This window comes from Rhyacophila brunnea, unplaced genomic scaffold (genome assembly GCF_057557595.1).
Source record: "Rhyacophila brunnea isolate RB1 unplaced genomic scaffold, BYU_Rbru_1.0 scaffold_6, whole genome shotgun sequence".
Taxonomy (NCBI): Eukaryota; Metazoa; Arthropoda; class Insecta; order Trichoptera; family Rhyacophilidae; genus Rhyacophila; species Rhyacophila brunnea.
This window is the reverse complement of record NW_028233276.1, coordinates 3,752,072-3,765,067: the sequence shown is the minus strand read 5'-3', so window position 1 is coordinate 3,765,067 and position 12,996 is coordinate 3,752,072. Positions and strand designations below refer to the sequence as shown.

Genomic DNA, 12,996 nt, shown 5'->3' with positions numbered 1-12,996 from the left:
TATTATGATATTGTATAATTTAATCAATAACTGTTTTTTCAGTGTGACGGCAACACCATTTTCATTTGTTTTGTTCATCTATCAGCGACTACAAAATAATTTTTTAAAATTAAAACTGCGCAGTCCCGTGCGCATTTTAGGCTTGCAAGACAAGATAATGTTCTTAATTCACAAATGAAACTCTAACTATGCCAATTTTTAGCTACGTAGGTATTTAGTTGGTTAATAGGATTTTGAACCTTCTTTTACTGTTAATTACTAATAATATAAATTTGCAAATTTCATTTTGCCTGTCTTAGAAAAACGAATTTTTCTATATTTTTATTATCCACTTATGAGAAACAAGTTTTATTTGTCAATAATTCTACTGTTTCAAGTTGGACATTAATTCTACAGTTATTTTGCCCTGCTATAGACAATTAGTTTGTGAAATTGTTGTAGGATAACCCAAGTTTTAAACTACCCTTCCTTTTATATTAAGTAAGGTATGTAAAATTATTGGATTGTTTTGATATAATCTCTAAATAGATTATCTATTTCACTAAAACCAAAAACACCGTTATTTTACTTACCATGGCAGTAATTACAGATTATAAAATATTTTAACAATAAATTGCTTCATTGCCTGAAAGAGACAGCATCCCTAGCACACTTTACAGTGACCAACAATTCCTTTTCATGATGAATTTTTATTAGGTATAAGATTTATTCAATGTAATAATATAACAAATGTATGCATAATATAGAAACCTCTCTTGATGTATGTCCATCGACTAAATCAGCACCCAGCCCGTCTCCCTCGAGGCTTCTGTCCATTCCGTCTTCATCTCCATCAGAACTATTCATCGACTCTTTTTTGTACTCGTCCTATGACAAAATAAATATATCCCCCCATATATTAATTTATTTTTATTGTGATACTGACAGCAATAAAGACAGCATTTATTGAGTCTTTCAGCCGCCATTTGAATTATTAAATATTTTTTGAATTTATAAAGTACGCTCCATAATACTAAGCTCTGTGATAGTATTATTGCAAATACGGTGACGTGTTTATGGATTTGATGGCGGCAATCAAATCGATTATCTACAGAAATTCAAAATCAATATTATCAAATAATTATATTGCTGTTTTTTATTATGTGGATTTTGGCCTCCTCTATGATATGCCTCAGGTCTGTCCAAAGCCGCTTCCCTCCAGTGCAGGACGCCCAAAATCTTTAAATCTAATTCATCCATCTTGGACGATATAGGCCAGGTCTTCATTTGTCATCCGACTACAGTTTCTTCGTCATTCATGACGCCCACCCACATCTTGACACCCGCCCACATCTTGATACGGCCCTCCAGGCTAGAATCTTTGGCGGGTCCACCTACCTATCGCTAAAGTTAAAGGCAATGTGACGCTATACAACCATTTTCCAAATGGTGTTCGAGGTAAAATTATGGGTATTAAGTGTAAGTTTAGCAATTTTTTGTAGTTTTGAAGACATCTACTTGAATTCTACTTTGTTTTCCCACCACCACCCGTCATGTATGTACAGCCATGGATATGCACGGCCGCCTTCCATGACGCTAAGCCACTAAGCTAGGTATAATAGACACAAAATATTATTCTATCTATAAAATATCCAAAGTTATATATGATTTAATTGCGTAATATTGGATAGATAGTCGAGCATTTTTTGACCATTATTAATTATGACTTGGTTTTCGCAGGGTTTAATTGAATTTTAAAAACTAACCAACATCATCTGTAAATTGTAGTCTTATTTCAATGAAAACAATACGTATGACTGACAAAGTTTAGTGTGCACTATTTATGGTAGATCTTAACAGCCTACCCCCACCCTTCGCCACTGGTAAAATCACTACTTCTTCAGGAGAACCAAAAGAAGATTGAGTTTTGCTCTCTTACTCTCTATATAAAATATTATAACTCTCTTTACAAAATTTATTAACTCAGTGGGGTTGATTCGACTCATCTCTTTTCTTATCGCATACCGAATGAGTCCATAGCAAACCTGTAATGCTGGAAGAGGCGAATGAACAGGAGAAGTAGCACAGGGTGTACCAAAAGGCTCTGCTGCAAAAGATGATGCAACTGACATATTCCTGCCTCTTGCAGAATTAATTATTGGCACTGCATTCCTACCTAAGATTATTGCCTGGAAAATAATGAAATACAAGAAAATTTATCAAAATGAAAAATAATTACCTACGACAAGTTTTTTTGTTCACCATGTAGGTACCTAAATTAAGGGATCTATTGTCGGCCGTTCAATAAACATTTAAGAGGTAAGAAGAGGGAGTCCAAGGTATGTTCTGACTGAATATGTCCTGAATCCATATACAAATATATAGAAAAGGTATGTGTAGATAGAATGATGCTTTTCCGTTATACTGCCCTGCTATGTAAAAATACAATATTTTTGGTTTTAGTGAAATGAGAACACAAGTTTTAAGCTACATTTATTTTATTTTCTCTTATGTTATATGAAATTATTGAATTGTTTTGACACAGTCTTTAAATATTATATACCTACTGTCTATTTAGAGTTTATGTCAAAACAATCCAATAATCTTAGATAATATAAGAGAAAAGGTAGTTTAAAACTTGGGTTATCCTATAACAATTTCTCATTTCACTAAAACCAAAAATACTCTATTTTTACTTAGCAGGGCAGTGTAGTTCTGTCGTAAGGTGGCAAAACATGATAATATGTCCGTTTTTCTAAATTGTTCAGGAGAGCAATTTTAAACCAAAAATATTCAAACAATGAACAAATCACATATTGATTCAATTTATTTCTCCCAACTTATAAGATCTATTAATACCATATTTTGATATCTTGTAGATCGTCATTGATACGGGTCTGAAGGTATACTTAACTTATTTTGCCAAAAAAACCCGACATATCATATTTTGCCATCTTATCACAGAGTTGTGCCTAGTGTAATTTCAAGATTTGAGAAACCGTGTCGTAAACATCTGGTCTACAAATTGGTATTTTTTTAGGGAGTCGTGAAAAAATATTTATTTACTAACTGTACCTTGAACCGGAAATGTTTGATCACCACTGATTCAGACTATTGTGCGTATTGCCATCAAAAAAGTATTGTCAATTTTTGACCGATACCGATATTTTACGTCACAAATAAATCCTTCGCGAACAAGCATAATTTGATGTTGATACTTCGAAACATTTTCTTTCGATATGAAAACCTCAATTAATTGTGCATATGAAGAACATGTATTGCATAGCGCACATCTAATCTTAATAAGAATCTAATTCGGACACGTGCCAAGAATGCCCTAAGAGAGTTTCAACTCGGCCTGAATTCTATTCAAGCCTATTGGATTCCAGCTTTTCGGAGACTGTTAAATACCATCTACAATTAGTATTCTTGGAGATGTCGCATAGTGTACATATTCTCCCTTTAATTAACAGACATGGTCCAAGAAGAATAAGTACGCAAGCATAATATGCAAATAAATGGCACCACATTGTTTCCCGTTTACTTTTGTAAAGTTTCCTATTTAGGTACTTCAGCGGGTCTATTCTATACTTATCGACCGCTAAAGTGATAAATATGACGGCTAACTACGGTAGGTTTGTATCAAAGTATTAGCATTTATTGTAACAATTACAATAAATTGGTTGTAATTGTTGCTATAAGTGCTATATTTTAACGGCCCCTCTCTTGGCTGTGATAAAATTTAGAGCGAGATAGACAGTTTTTACTGTTTAGACGGCTAACTTATTGTAAAATCAAATTTAAAAATCAATTTTAAATGTAAACTCAATACAAATATGTAATAAATACTATCACATTATCACTTTAGCGGTCGATAGTCGCCGTGTGTATATAATAGACCCGCAGATATAATATTGATATAAAAATATAGGTAACATACAATCAGCTTTTATTAGATGATACAATATGATATAATAATGTGTAGGTATCCCAACTAATTTGGAAAGTTCCATGCTTACTTCAGAGATACATATTGATATTAAATTATAGATTAGGTTACAGTCAGTTTTTATTAGATGATACTCGTAGATAGATGATAATATTATAATAATGTGTAGGTATGGCTATTTTTACCGATTTAACGGGGCTTTCCATGATATCCGTGAGCGTGGTCTCACAACTTCCCTGCATGCTGGTTCCACCACCCAAGCCATTCCATGTACCATTCTGAAATAATCAGCGCCAAATTTAAAAGCTGTACTTAATTATATTATAGCAATTCCAATTCTTCCTTATAGTAATGCACTCTCATTTACATAGCAATTCATATAAATACATAAATGCGTTTATTACAACTATTCAATCTACTATAATAACAGCTCTAATACGAGTAGCGCAACGTAATAATATGATACATAATAATATGCATATTGGGTATAATGCGGAAGGATCACAAAATAAGCATATGGGTAGATAAGAAAGCAGACAAGAATGATAATACAATATTGTGAAAGAGATAACCAAAACGCTAAAATATAATAACTGGTTGGGCCAATTATGGTCACCCTCATCCCTATATTTCCCTCCTACTTCAAATCCTCATTATTGTCGCAAGACCAAGCGCAACTCAGTTACGAGTCAGTACCCAATCGACCGTGCGCTTATAAATACTTATAACGTAAACGATTTTTGAACGTGAAGTGCCGCGCACCGGGTGACCTAATAAGACTTATTGGGTCACCAGGTGATTACTTAGTAATACCGCACGAGAGTGATAGTACGACCAGGATTAACAACCAGACCATAGAGCCAACCTCAACAGCATAAAAGGTCAGTTCCTAGCATCAACATCCACCATCACAATCATTCCGTCACAAAATTACAGTTCACTATGAAAAGCGTAACCGATAACAATTGGCTGGAAATGTCGTCCAGCTAATAACCGCCGGATTGACGAATCGATTAGGCGCTGATATTGAGCGAGAGTGGATGGACTCCGGTTGGTGATAATGCTTTATGGAAAAGGTTAGGCACCAACGACTGTTTAGTGCAATGATGAGCAACTCGCGCTCCCATGATTGTTTTATGCTTCTCAGAAAGGATTTTCTTGTAATTTAGAATAAAGAACCATACTTTTTCACGCATATTAATTACAACACTGCAGAATTGGTACTGGTTCAAGTTCAATTTTATTATCTTATACTGCCATCTTGAGAATTACAAAAATGGTGACCAAATATGATATATCTTGATAAAAATGTAAGAAAACAAAATAAGTCACATTACATATAATAATTTTCCATATAAATATAACATCGCATCCGGGGAATAATAGTGACACAACTCAAAAAACTTGTTTTTGTAGGAGAGCAGAGCAGGAGCAAAATTGCAAAATATTGACACAGGTTATTAATTATCCCGACCTATAAAATTCACACATAGGTAAGTATCATAATATTTTGACATCTTGTAGATCTCACTTAGATGAGTCCGTAGGCATACATAACTCAATTTGCCAAAAAACGAACATATCGTGAATAGCCATCGTACCAATGATCGTTGCATCGTACTATAGAAATATTAGTCCGTTTTGACAAATAATGAATTTTTGATTGATATAAACAGAGATACCAATCAGATAATGTTGGAAAAAATGTTCCGTACCTATTCATATTTACCAAATTTGACCATCCCAGCGGTGATTTTCATTGACGCAATCGATTCATCAAAATATTTAAATGGAGGCATGGTAACCGTTTAAATCAGTCCTACAATTATTAAATTATACCAAAATCTGAAAAAGATACCTATTTCTTACAAAATAGGTACAAAGACAAAAATTTTACTACTAGAATAAAAGGGGGCTATGACACCCACGGTGGCCGCGCGGCTTAAGCGTTGGACTATAACGCCGTGGGTCCTAGGTTCGAATCCTGGGTCTGGCAAGTACACATATTGTTTTTCTTTTTATTTAAGTGGTACGGGAAGAGTTTGGTTAGGTGTACGCACATTAATACGACATCAATTAATACAACATCAATGCTAGAAGGTTTATCGCATGCGGAAGAAGAGCAATAATTGTTGGAATTAGCTTCAGACGGATTCTTGAAAAATTAATTTAAGGAGTGGACTTTAACAGCATTCTGGTTGCAAATGCAACATGTGTATCCAGTTTTAACAGAGAAAGTCCTGAAATACATCTTGCCTTTTCCAACTTCATATCTATGTGAAGTTGCTTTTTCAGCATTTGTAGACATTAAGTCAACAAAAGGAACATACTTTTGGATGTGGAACCGCATCTCAGATTAAAATTAACAACCAGGGAACCAAATTATGATGATCTGTCTCAACATAAACAATTTCATTCTTATCATTGATTATAATGAATGTTATTTATAATATTATAACTTTTATTTATTTTATTATGAATGAATTTTATTTTTTGTTTATTATTATTTTCTTTATGTACTAAACAAGGAAAAAATAAATATATTTTGATTGTTATTAAAGTATACTTTTGACGTTGTTTTTGCATTTTTTTGACGAGGGGTAGGTACTTAGTGTTACGAAAGTTATAGAAGGGGTACACAGATGTCGAAAGTTTGGGAAATACTGCACTAAAAAATTCAGTTCATATTTGCATTGTTTTTACTTCTTTCTGATAATTTAATTACTATTGATTGTGTTTAATAAACTCAAAATATATTTTCGAAAGAGCAATGATTTTTGGATTACTGCCAAGTTTTCGATAATTATTTAGAGTGCAAGCTGTTATAAATCTCGAAGTGTAAAATTCCACAAACGGAATTAAACTCAATCAGAACGTTACGTATGGGTACCTACTTGCTAAATGCGCAGGTAATTATTTTATGTGAAATATGATGATATGTTGGTTTTAAATTAAGACATAGTAAGGGTTGAATCGTGAACCCTGAAGACAAAATAAACAGACCAACAAGCAGTGACGGGACTCCGTAACTGTGATCGTTTCAGATCAGTAATTAGTATGGACGCCAAATAATTTGTTCGCAAGCCAAATAAATAATTATTTCGCATCTAGAGTTGGTTACAGTATCTGGAATGGTTACAGTACTTATGACTGTGTAATGAGTACCCGGCTTAAGGAAGACTTCCCAGAGGACTGGATCACGAGAGTTATATTATCCTACTAAATAATTATAGACCGAGAAGCCTGAAGGCACAAGAAAGAAATTCTTTTGAAATGTGTCTGAATTTCTTGAACAGAGATTAGTATGAACAGAGCGTTGTAGCGGAGCTCGGAGCAGGAGCACGGAGCACCGGAGCAATGGGATTTTACCGGGAGCAGGAGCGGAGCCGGAACTTCGTATTTTGTAAATAAATTAATTAAAATAAATAAATTTGTAGTGCTCCACTGCTCCGGATATTTTTTTATATTATTATTAATTTTCGTCCTAATAAAATCCAATGAAAATAGTATATTTAGACACTTTGGAATACTGGAATTATTTGAAATATGGCAACACTGCCGAAAGATAAATAATCTCATGTTTTTGACAGAAAAGGCAAATAATGAGAGACGATTTGCTGACGGTAATTTTGTTTAATAGAATTAAGAATGAAAATGACGATTATTTTAAAATTAATCATTTTTTTAACATTTGTATACATACTCGTATCATAAAACTTATTATAACTTTTTACCCGGACCGGAGCAGACCCTGGAGCGGAGCCGGAGCAAGTATTAGATCTCGGAGCGGAGCTGGAGCGGAGCAACTCAAAAAGGGTCCGCTCCAACGCTCTGGTATGAACCAATCAATCGTCAGAAGATTCAAAATCAACACTCGAAATGGACCGGAACGCACCGGAGGGCAAGTTTCGGTTTGTGACTATTGCTCTTTGTACCCAGTACTCTTCCTCTAAGATAATATGACTAAAGTGATGATGGATATTATTGTAGTCTTGGTTGCTCGACTACACGACCGTGAAGATATATGATCATTATTGTCTTCACATTGGAGAACAATATATTATATAAATCGGAACTAGCGAATAAGGGCCACCGTGATAAGACAAAAATAAAATACTGCGATGCAATCTGAGCCCTGATTTGCATAATATAGTTTGTCGTTTTAAGCAGAATAGCTGCGAGTAGTAAGTGTGTCGGTTATATATTATGGACTTTGGCTATGCATAATAATATATGAGCAAATAATATTTGACTAAACATCATATAATTTAATGATCAAATTTTGATAGTTAAATAATATTTATCATTACGTTCATTTCCGTTCATTTTTTATGAAAATTATAAAATTGCTTCGGAAAAAAGAAAAAATGCAAACTAAGTATACAAAATGTACAATATACTAATATTGAAACGAATCCAAAATGATATCATTTTATACAGTAGCGTCGTTAGGCAAAGTGCCGCCCTTAAGGGAACTTAGAATGCCTTCTCCTTTCATTTTTTTAGTGTCATTTTGTATGCAAAAATGTGCACACTTAGGTAGCCATTTAATTAAGAGGGAAATGTAAGAAATTCAGCCAAAATCTTTTTGTTTTAGTTTTAGTAGTAGTTAGTTTTTGATTTAGCTATTGAATAGTATTCTACATTTCCTTCTCTACAAAATGATAAAACTAGGAAAGTCAGAAGTTGAAGGGAACTATATTAATGTTGTGTTTGAAAATATTAGATAACTTTAAAACCATAAAATAATATATCTACAATACTTTTTCATGCAATTGTACAGATGTTATGTTTCATGATGCTGTGTATCGTGCAATTAGCTTATTTGATGGCACCATAAAGGTTGATTTGTTTTTTATTAATTATATAATGTTTGTAGACGTTTTAAATAGGATACATTTATAATTGTATATATTATCATATTTCTTTAATATTTACACATGCTGTCTTTTCCACTTTCTTGTCATATTGGTTGTTATTTGTAATTAAGATATTTTTATATATTTGTATGTATTATGTATTATGGCGCATTGGCCAAAAGCTGTAATGCCGTAATACTCTTTTTTATAAATAAATAAATAAATAAATAAACATTATTTAATTGTTCCCAATCAAGCACCATTTTCCATTTTTATTTTAAATAATAATTTTAGCCTAAATTTTTACGTTAGTCAAGTAAAGTTTAAAATGCATTTTCCCAACAATGACCAAATCAGAGTTATCTAGTTGTAGTATTGAGGTGACGATATCATTGACTGAGGGTTGGAGCATTTCCACGAAGCCTATTCTAAAACAGCTGTGGTTTTAAGTTCGTAAAGGTCTGAGGTGCTGACAATTTTGGAGGCCCCCTTGTGATTTTTAAAATGTATCAGTACCACCTACTTTCTAGCTAAGTGACAGTATCGTCCGCTTTATGGAAAACCACCACTGCTTTCAAAAGTTGCAATGATCGTATTTATTCCTTCATTTGCCGTCCTTTCTAATTTGCCGCTCCTAAGCAACGCACAACTCGCCTACACCCACGGGACGTCACTGATTTTATACACTATTATGTGTACCTCGGTATGGATCATCAGATCAGACGATCAGATATAATATACACTGAAAATGAAAATAGTTTGTATATTGAAAAATATTTAATGGTTCATATAAAGATATCAACCTGTTATTGGGACAATCAATCACACACACTTTAATTTTAATGCTATTCCGGCGCCTGCAGTAAGCAAAGTGAGAGGTTCTGGGGTGCACAGCACCCGGGCGGCAAGTTGCCGTGGGCGGCAAAATACCAGAATAAAATATTGTTTTAAAAAATATATCAATAATTCAACTACTTACTTACATATAATACATTAACTGAATTTTATACAGTAAATTGTATTCGTTCGTATTATACTTGGCTCAAGACATTGAGGCGTTAAAGATTGAACAACAATATTCGTTGTTCATCACCAAAAAGAAATTCTCAATTTCTCATTCGTTGTGAAATTAATGGCCTTCTTTGATACACTCATTGCACCCATCGTCAAACTATTCTACTACTGTACTGTGTTAAAGCATTGGCATTCACATCTTTACTTTCCAACACTCCTGCGACAAGCCGTGAGGGTATGAATACGAATTATATGATACAACGGGGTAACGCGGGTTTCATGGCTAATTAAAAAATATGAAATTCACGTAACCTGACGAAAAAAATAAAAACAGGAATGGTTTTGCTTTCAAAATAAGAATGAAATCATATTACATTAAAACTGAATATAGGTAGGTACATTTTAAAATTTTCCTGATATGGATACATATAACAGTGAAACAATAGGTAATATAGGAAACATAAAACAAATAGTGCAATTAAATTTTACGTGTAGACATATTATTTTTAATATTTATGTCATTATTATAATAATATGTTGGTACCTACATATTAAAATTGTTTTAAATCTTCTTATTTTATCTGTAGTATTCGGAAAAGGGGAAATATGCGACAGTAATAATGAGACACGTGTCTTTCATTTTGTGAACTCGTGAACTCAGTAGCGAAGGATGGAGGTAGGATGTTAACATTCGACATAAATAGTGCACACTAAACTTTGCCAGTCGTACGTATTTGTTTTCATTGAACTAAAACTACAATAATTTATAGATAGTGTTGGTTAGTTTTTAAAAATTAATTAAACCTTGTCTAAACCAAACTATAATATGGGTGATCCGACAAAAATAGTGGACACTTTTGTTTTCGTTGAATTAAAAATACATATTACCAGCGATCGAAATGGAAAAGTTTACGAACCGGAGCGCTCAACAAGTTTTTGAAGATATTTACATAGTTATCAAAATTTATTTGTATTTTATAAAAATAAGTGTGTTAGATATTTTATTATAATTATGATTTATGTTCAAACGGTCAAAATATGTTTTCTACGAGACGGAGCGATAATTTTATCGATGTCACAAACCGGAACGGCGCTCTGGTGCGCTCCGGTCCATGTCGAGCCCTGCATATTACATATGGTGTTGGTTAGTTTTTAAAATTCATTAAGCCTTCCTTGTCTAAACCAAACCATAAGACATAAATAATATTCTTCTATCTATAAAATATTTAAAACTATGCATGATTCAATGGTGTAATTTTAGATATTTTATAGATAGACCACTATTTTTTTACTATTATCTAGTATGGCTTGGTTTAGTTATTTTTTTAAAACTAACCAACACTATCTGCAAATTGTAGACGTACTTCAATCAAAACAAATACGTATGACTAAAAAAGTTTAGTGTGCACCATTTATGTCGGATATTAACGGTCTACCTCCACCCTTTGCCGGTGTGACGAAAATGAGGTCTCCTCATGATGTTATAGGTAATTGAAGCTGTAAGGGACGGCTTAGAAAATAATGATGGATAGCACACAACGTATTTATAAGTTAATTATAAATTTAAAATATTATAATTGAATACTAACTGTTGGAGTTGACGACATGACTGACCCCTGACTGTGCCGTCTCCGTGCAGGACTCGATCTGGCGCGTGCCGAGTCATCTGAAATTATTAGCATTGCTTTTTGAGGACAATATTAATATCATTATTTGTGAATAAAATACTGGAGTGATAACTGATAACATAGTTGTGATTGCAAAATAAAATATGCTGTTTCATTATTTTAAACAATAGACTAGTCATGATATCTAATTTGTAATAATAATTGGTGACATTTTAATTTTATTGTCTGAATGGCTCTAAGCAAAATTTGATCTTTGCAAGGTTCGTAATAATAATAACTAATAACAACAAAATAGAAACTTTGCTTTGTTCTATCCAGAATAATGACACCTATGTAATACAAGTTCTTTTTTTAAAATTAACAGTGAACCAATTAAATGAAAGTGCGAAATGAAATCAATCTAAAGAAATAAAAAGTATAATCGAGATAGCAAGGAATGTCTTTCTCAAAATGAGATGCCTGCCTCCTTAGCAATGAAGACCTCAAACTTTGGTACGCTGTTATGACGGTTACATGTAAATTGTACGTATTGCATTTCACCGTAACACAGTTCGCCGTGAGTTTTCTTATCGGAAAGGGAAGACCGTATACTATACAGTCATCTCTATAGCACCGAGATGATAGACACTTCTAATCTAACCTAACATAACAACGTAACCTAACAAATATTCCAGTATATCGGCTATTTTCAATCTTGAAATTTAAAATGTCACATACGAGCTACCACCTTTTAAAATGCGTCATTCTACAATGAAATTAAGATATTAAATGTTGACACCTCGTATGCCGTAACGTTTATTCCTCGTAACTTAAACTTTTTCCATTAAACACTGGACATTATGGTTACGAGGTAACTACTTTTGTTATTATGATCAGTTTTATGACGTTTCTTGTAACTTTGAGTCAACAGATCGGTAAGTATTGAAAATCTGAACAAGTTGGCATTAATAGTCCATTTTGGCCAAAAAATCGTTTACGAGGGATCAACCTACAGTGTTACGAGCAGTCAATTTCTCACCATCGATATTACGTTGCATTTAAAACTCATAAATGACATTTTATTTAACCCATAGAGCTCGTAAAGCTGATTTTGGATTTGCTTTAATTACGTATTTGGCTCCTTTTAAAAAGGCCTTATATATCGATGGGTGATATTATGATATTATTGGTTTTGAGTAGGGGTTCTTGACATATGATTCGCGACCCAAAATAAGACGATTGGAATGTTGAATGAGTCCCAAGATATAAAAAAAAATACTATTTTAAATACATATAATACGTTACAAATAGGGAATCCAATCCCGAGCCAAAATTCTGATCCCGGGATTTCGAGATTACAATTTGACAATTCAGGGATCCTGGGATTGGTCCTGGGATTGTCATTTTTTCCATTGTTAATATAAAAATTTTATATTTACAAATAACATTGATAAAAACGGTCAAAAATAAATCTAGTATAATTATTTATACTAATTAAGACATTTATTGTTAATATTGTATACGTTCAATCTTGGAAATACATAAGTAATGAAGTAAATAATATTGTAATATAAATAATAACGTGAAT

The 12,996-nt window shown here is 33.0% G+C and overlaps 1 protein-coding gene and 1 long non-coding RNA gene across 6 annotated transcripts in view; one reads left to right on the top strand and one right to left on the bottom strand.

Moving 5' to 3' along the window:
• LOC147065109 (uncharacterized) overlaps positions 1–12,996 on the top strand; it is a 459,822-nt gene that overhangs the window by 388,586 nt on the left and 58,240 nt on the right. The window lies entirely within an intron of this gene.
• The window catches only part of LOC147065110 (anoctamin-4), a 69,323-nt gene that overhangs the window by 34,429 nt on the left and 21,898 nt on the right, over positions 1–12,996 (bottom strand). For all 5 annotated transcript variants that reach the window (XM_085956300.1, XM_085956299.1, XM_085956301.1 and 2 more), the window contains 4 exons: positions 11,391–11,467; positions 4,114–4,206; positions 2,025–2,168; positions 751–867 (listed from right to left, as the gene is read on the bottom strand). In XM_085956300.1, the coding sequence (XP_085812426.1) occupies positions 751–867; positions 2,025–2,168; positions 4,114–4,206; positions 11,391–11,467 (431 nt within the window). The remainder of the gene's footprint in view (positions 1–750; positions 868–2,024; positions 2,169–4,113; positions 4,207–11,390; positions 11,468–12,996) is intronic.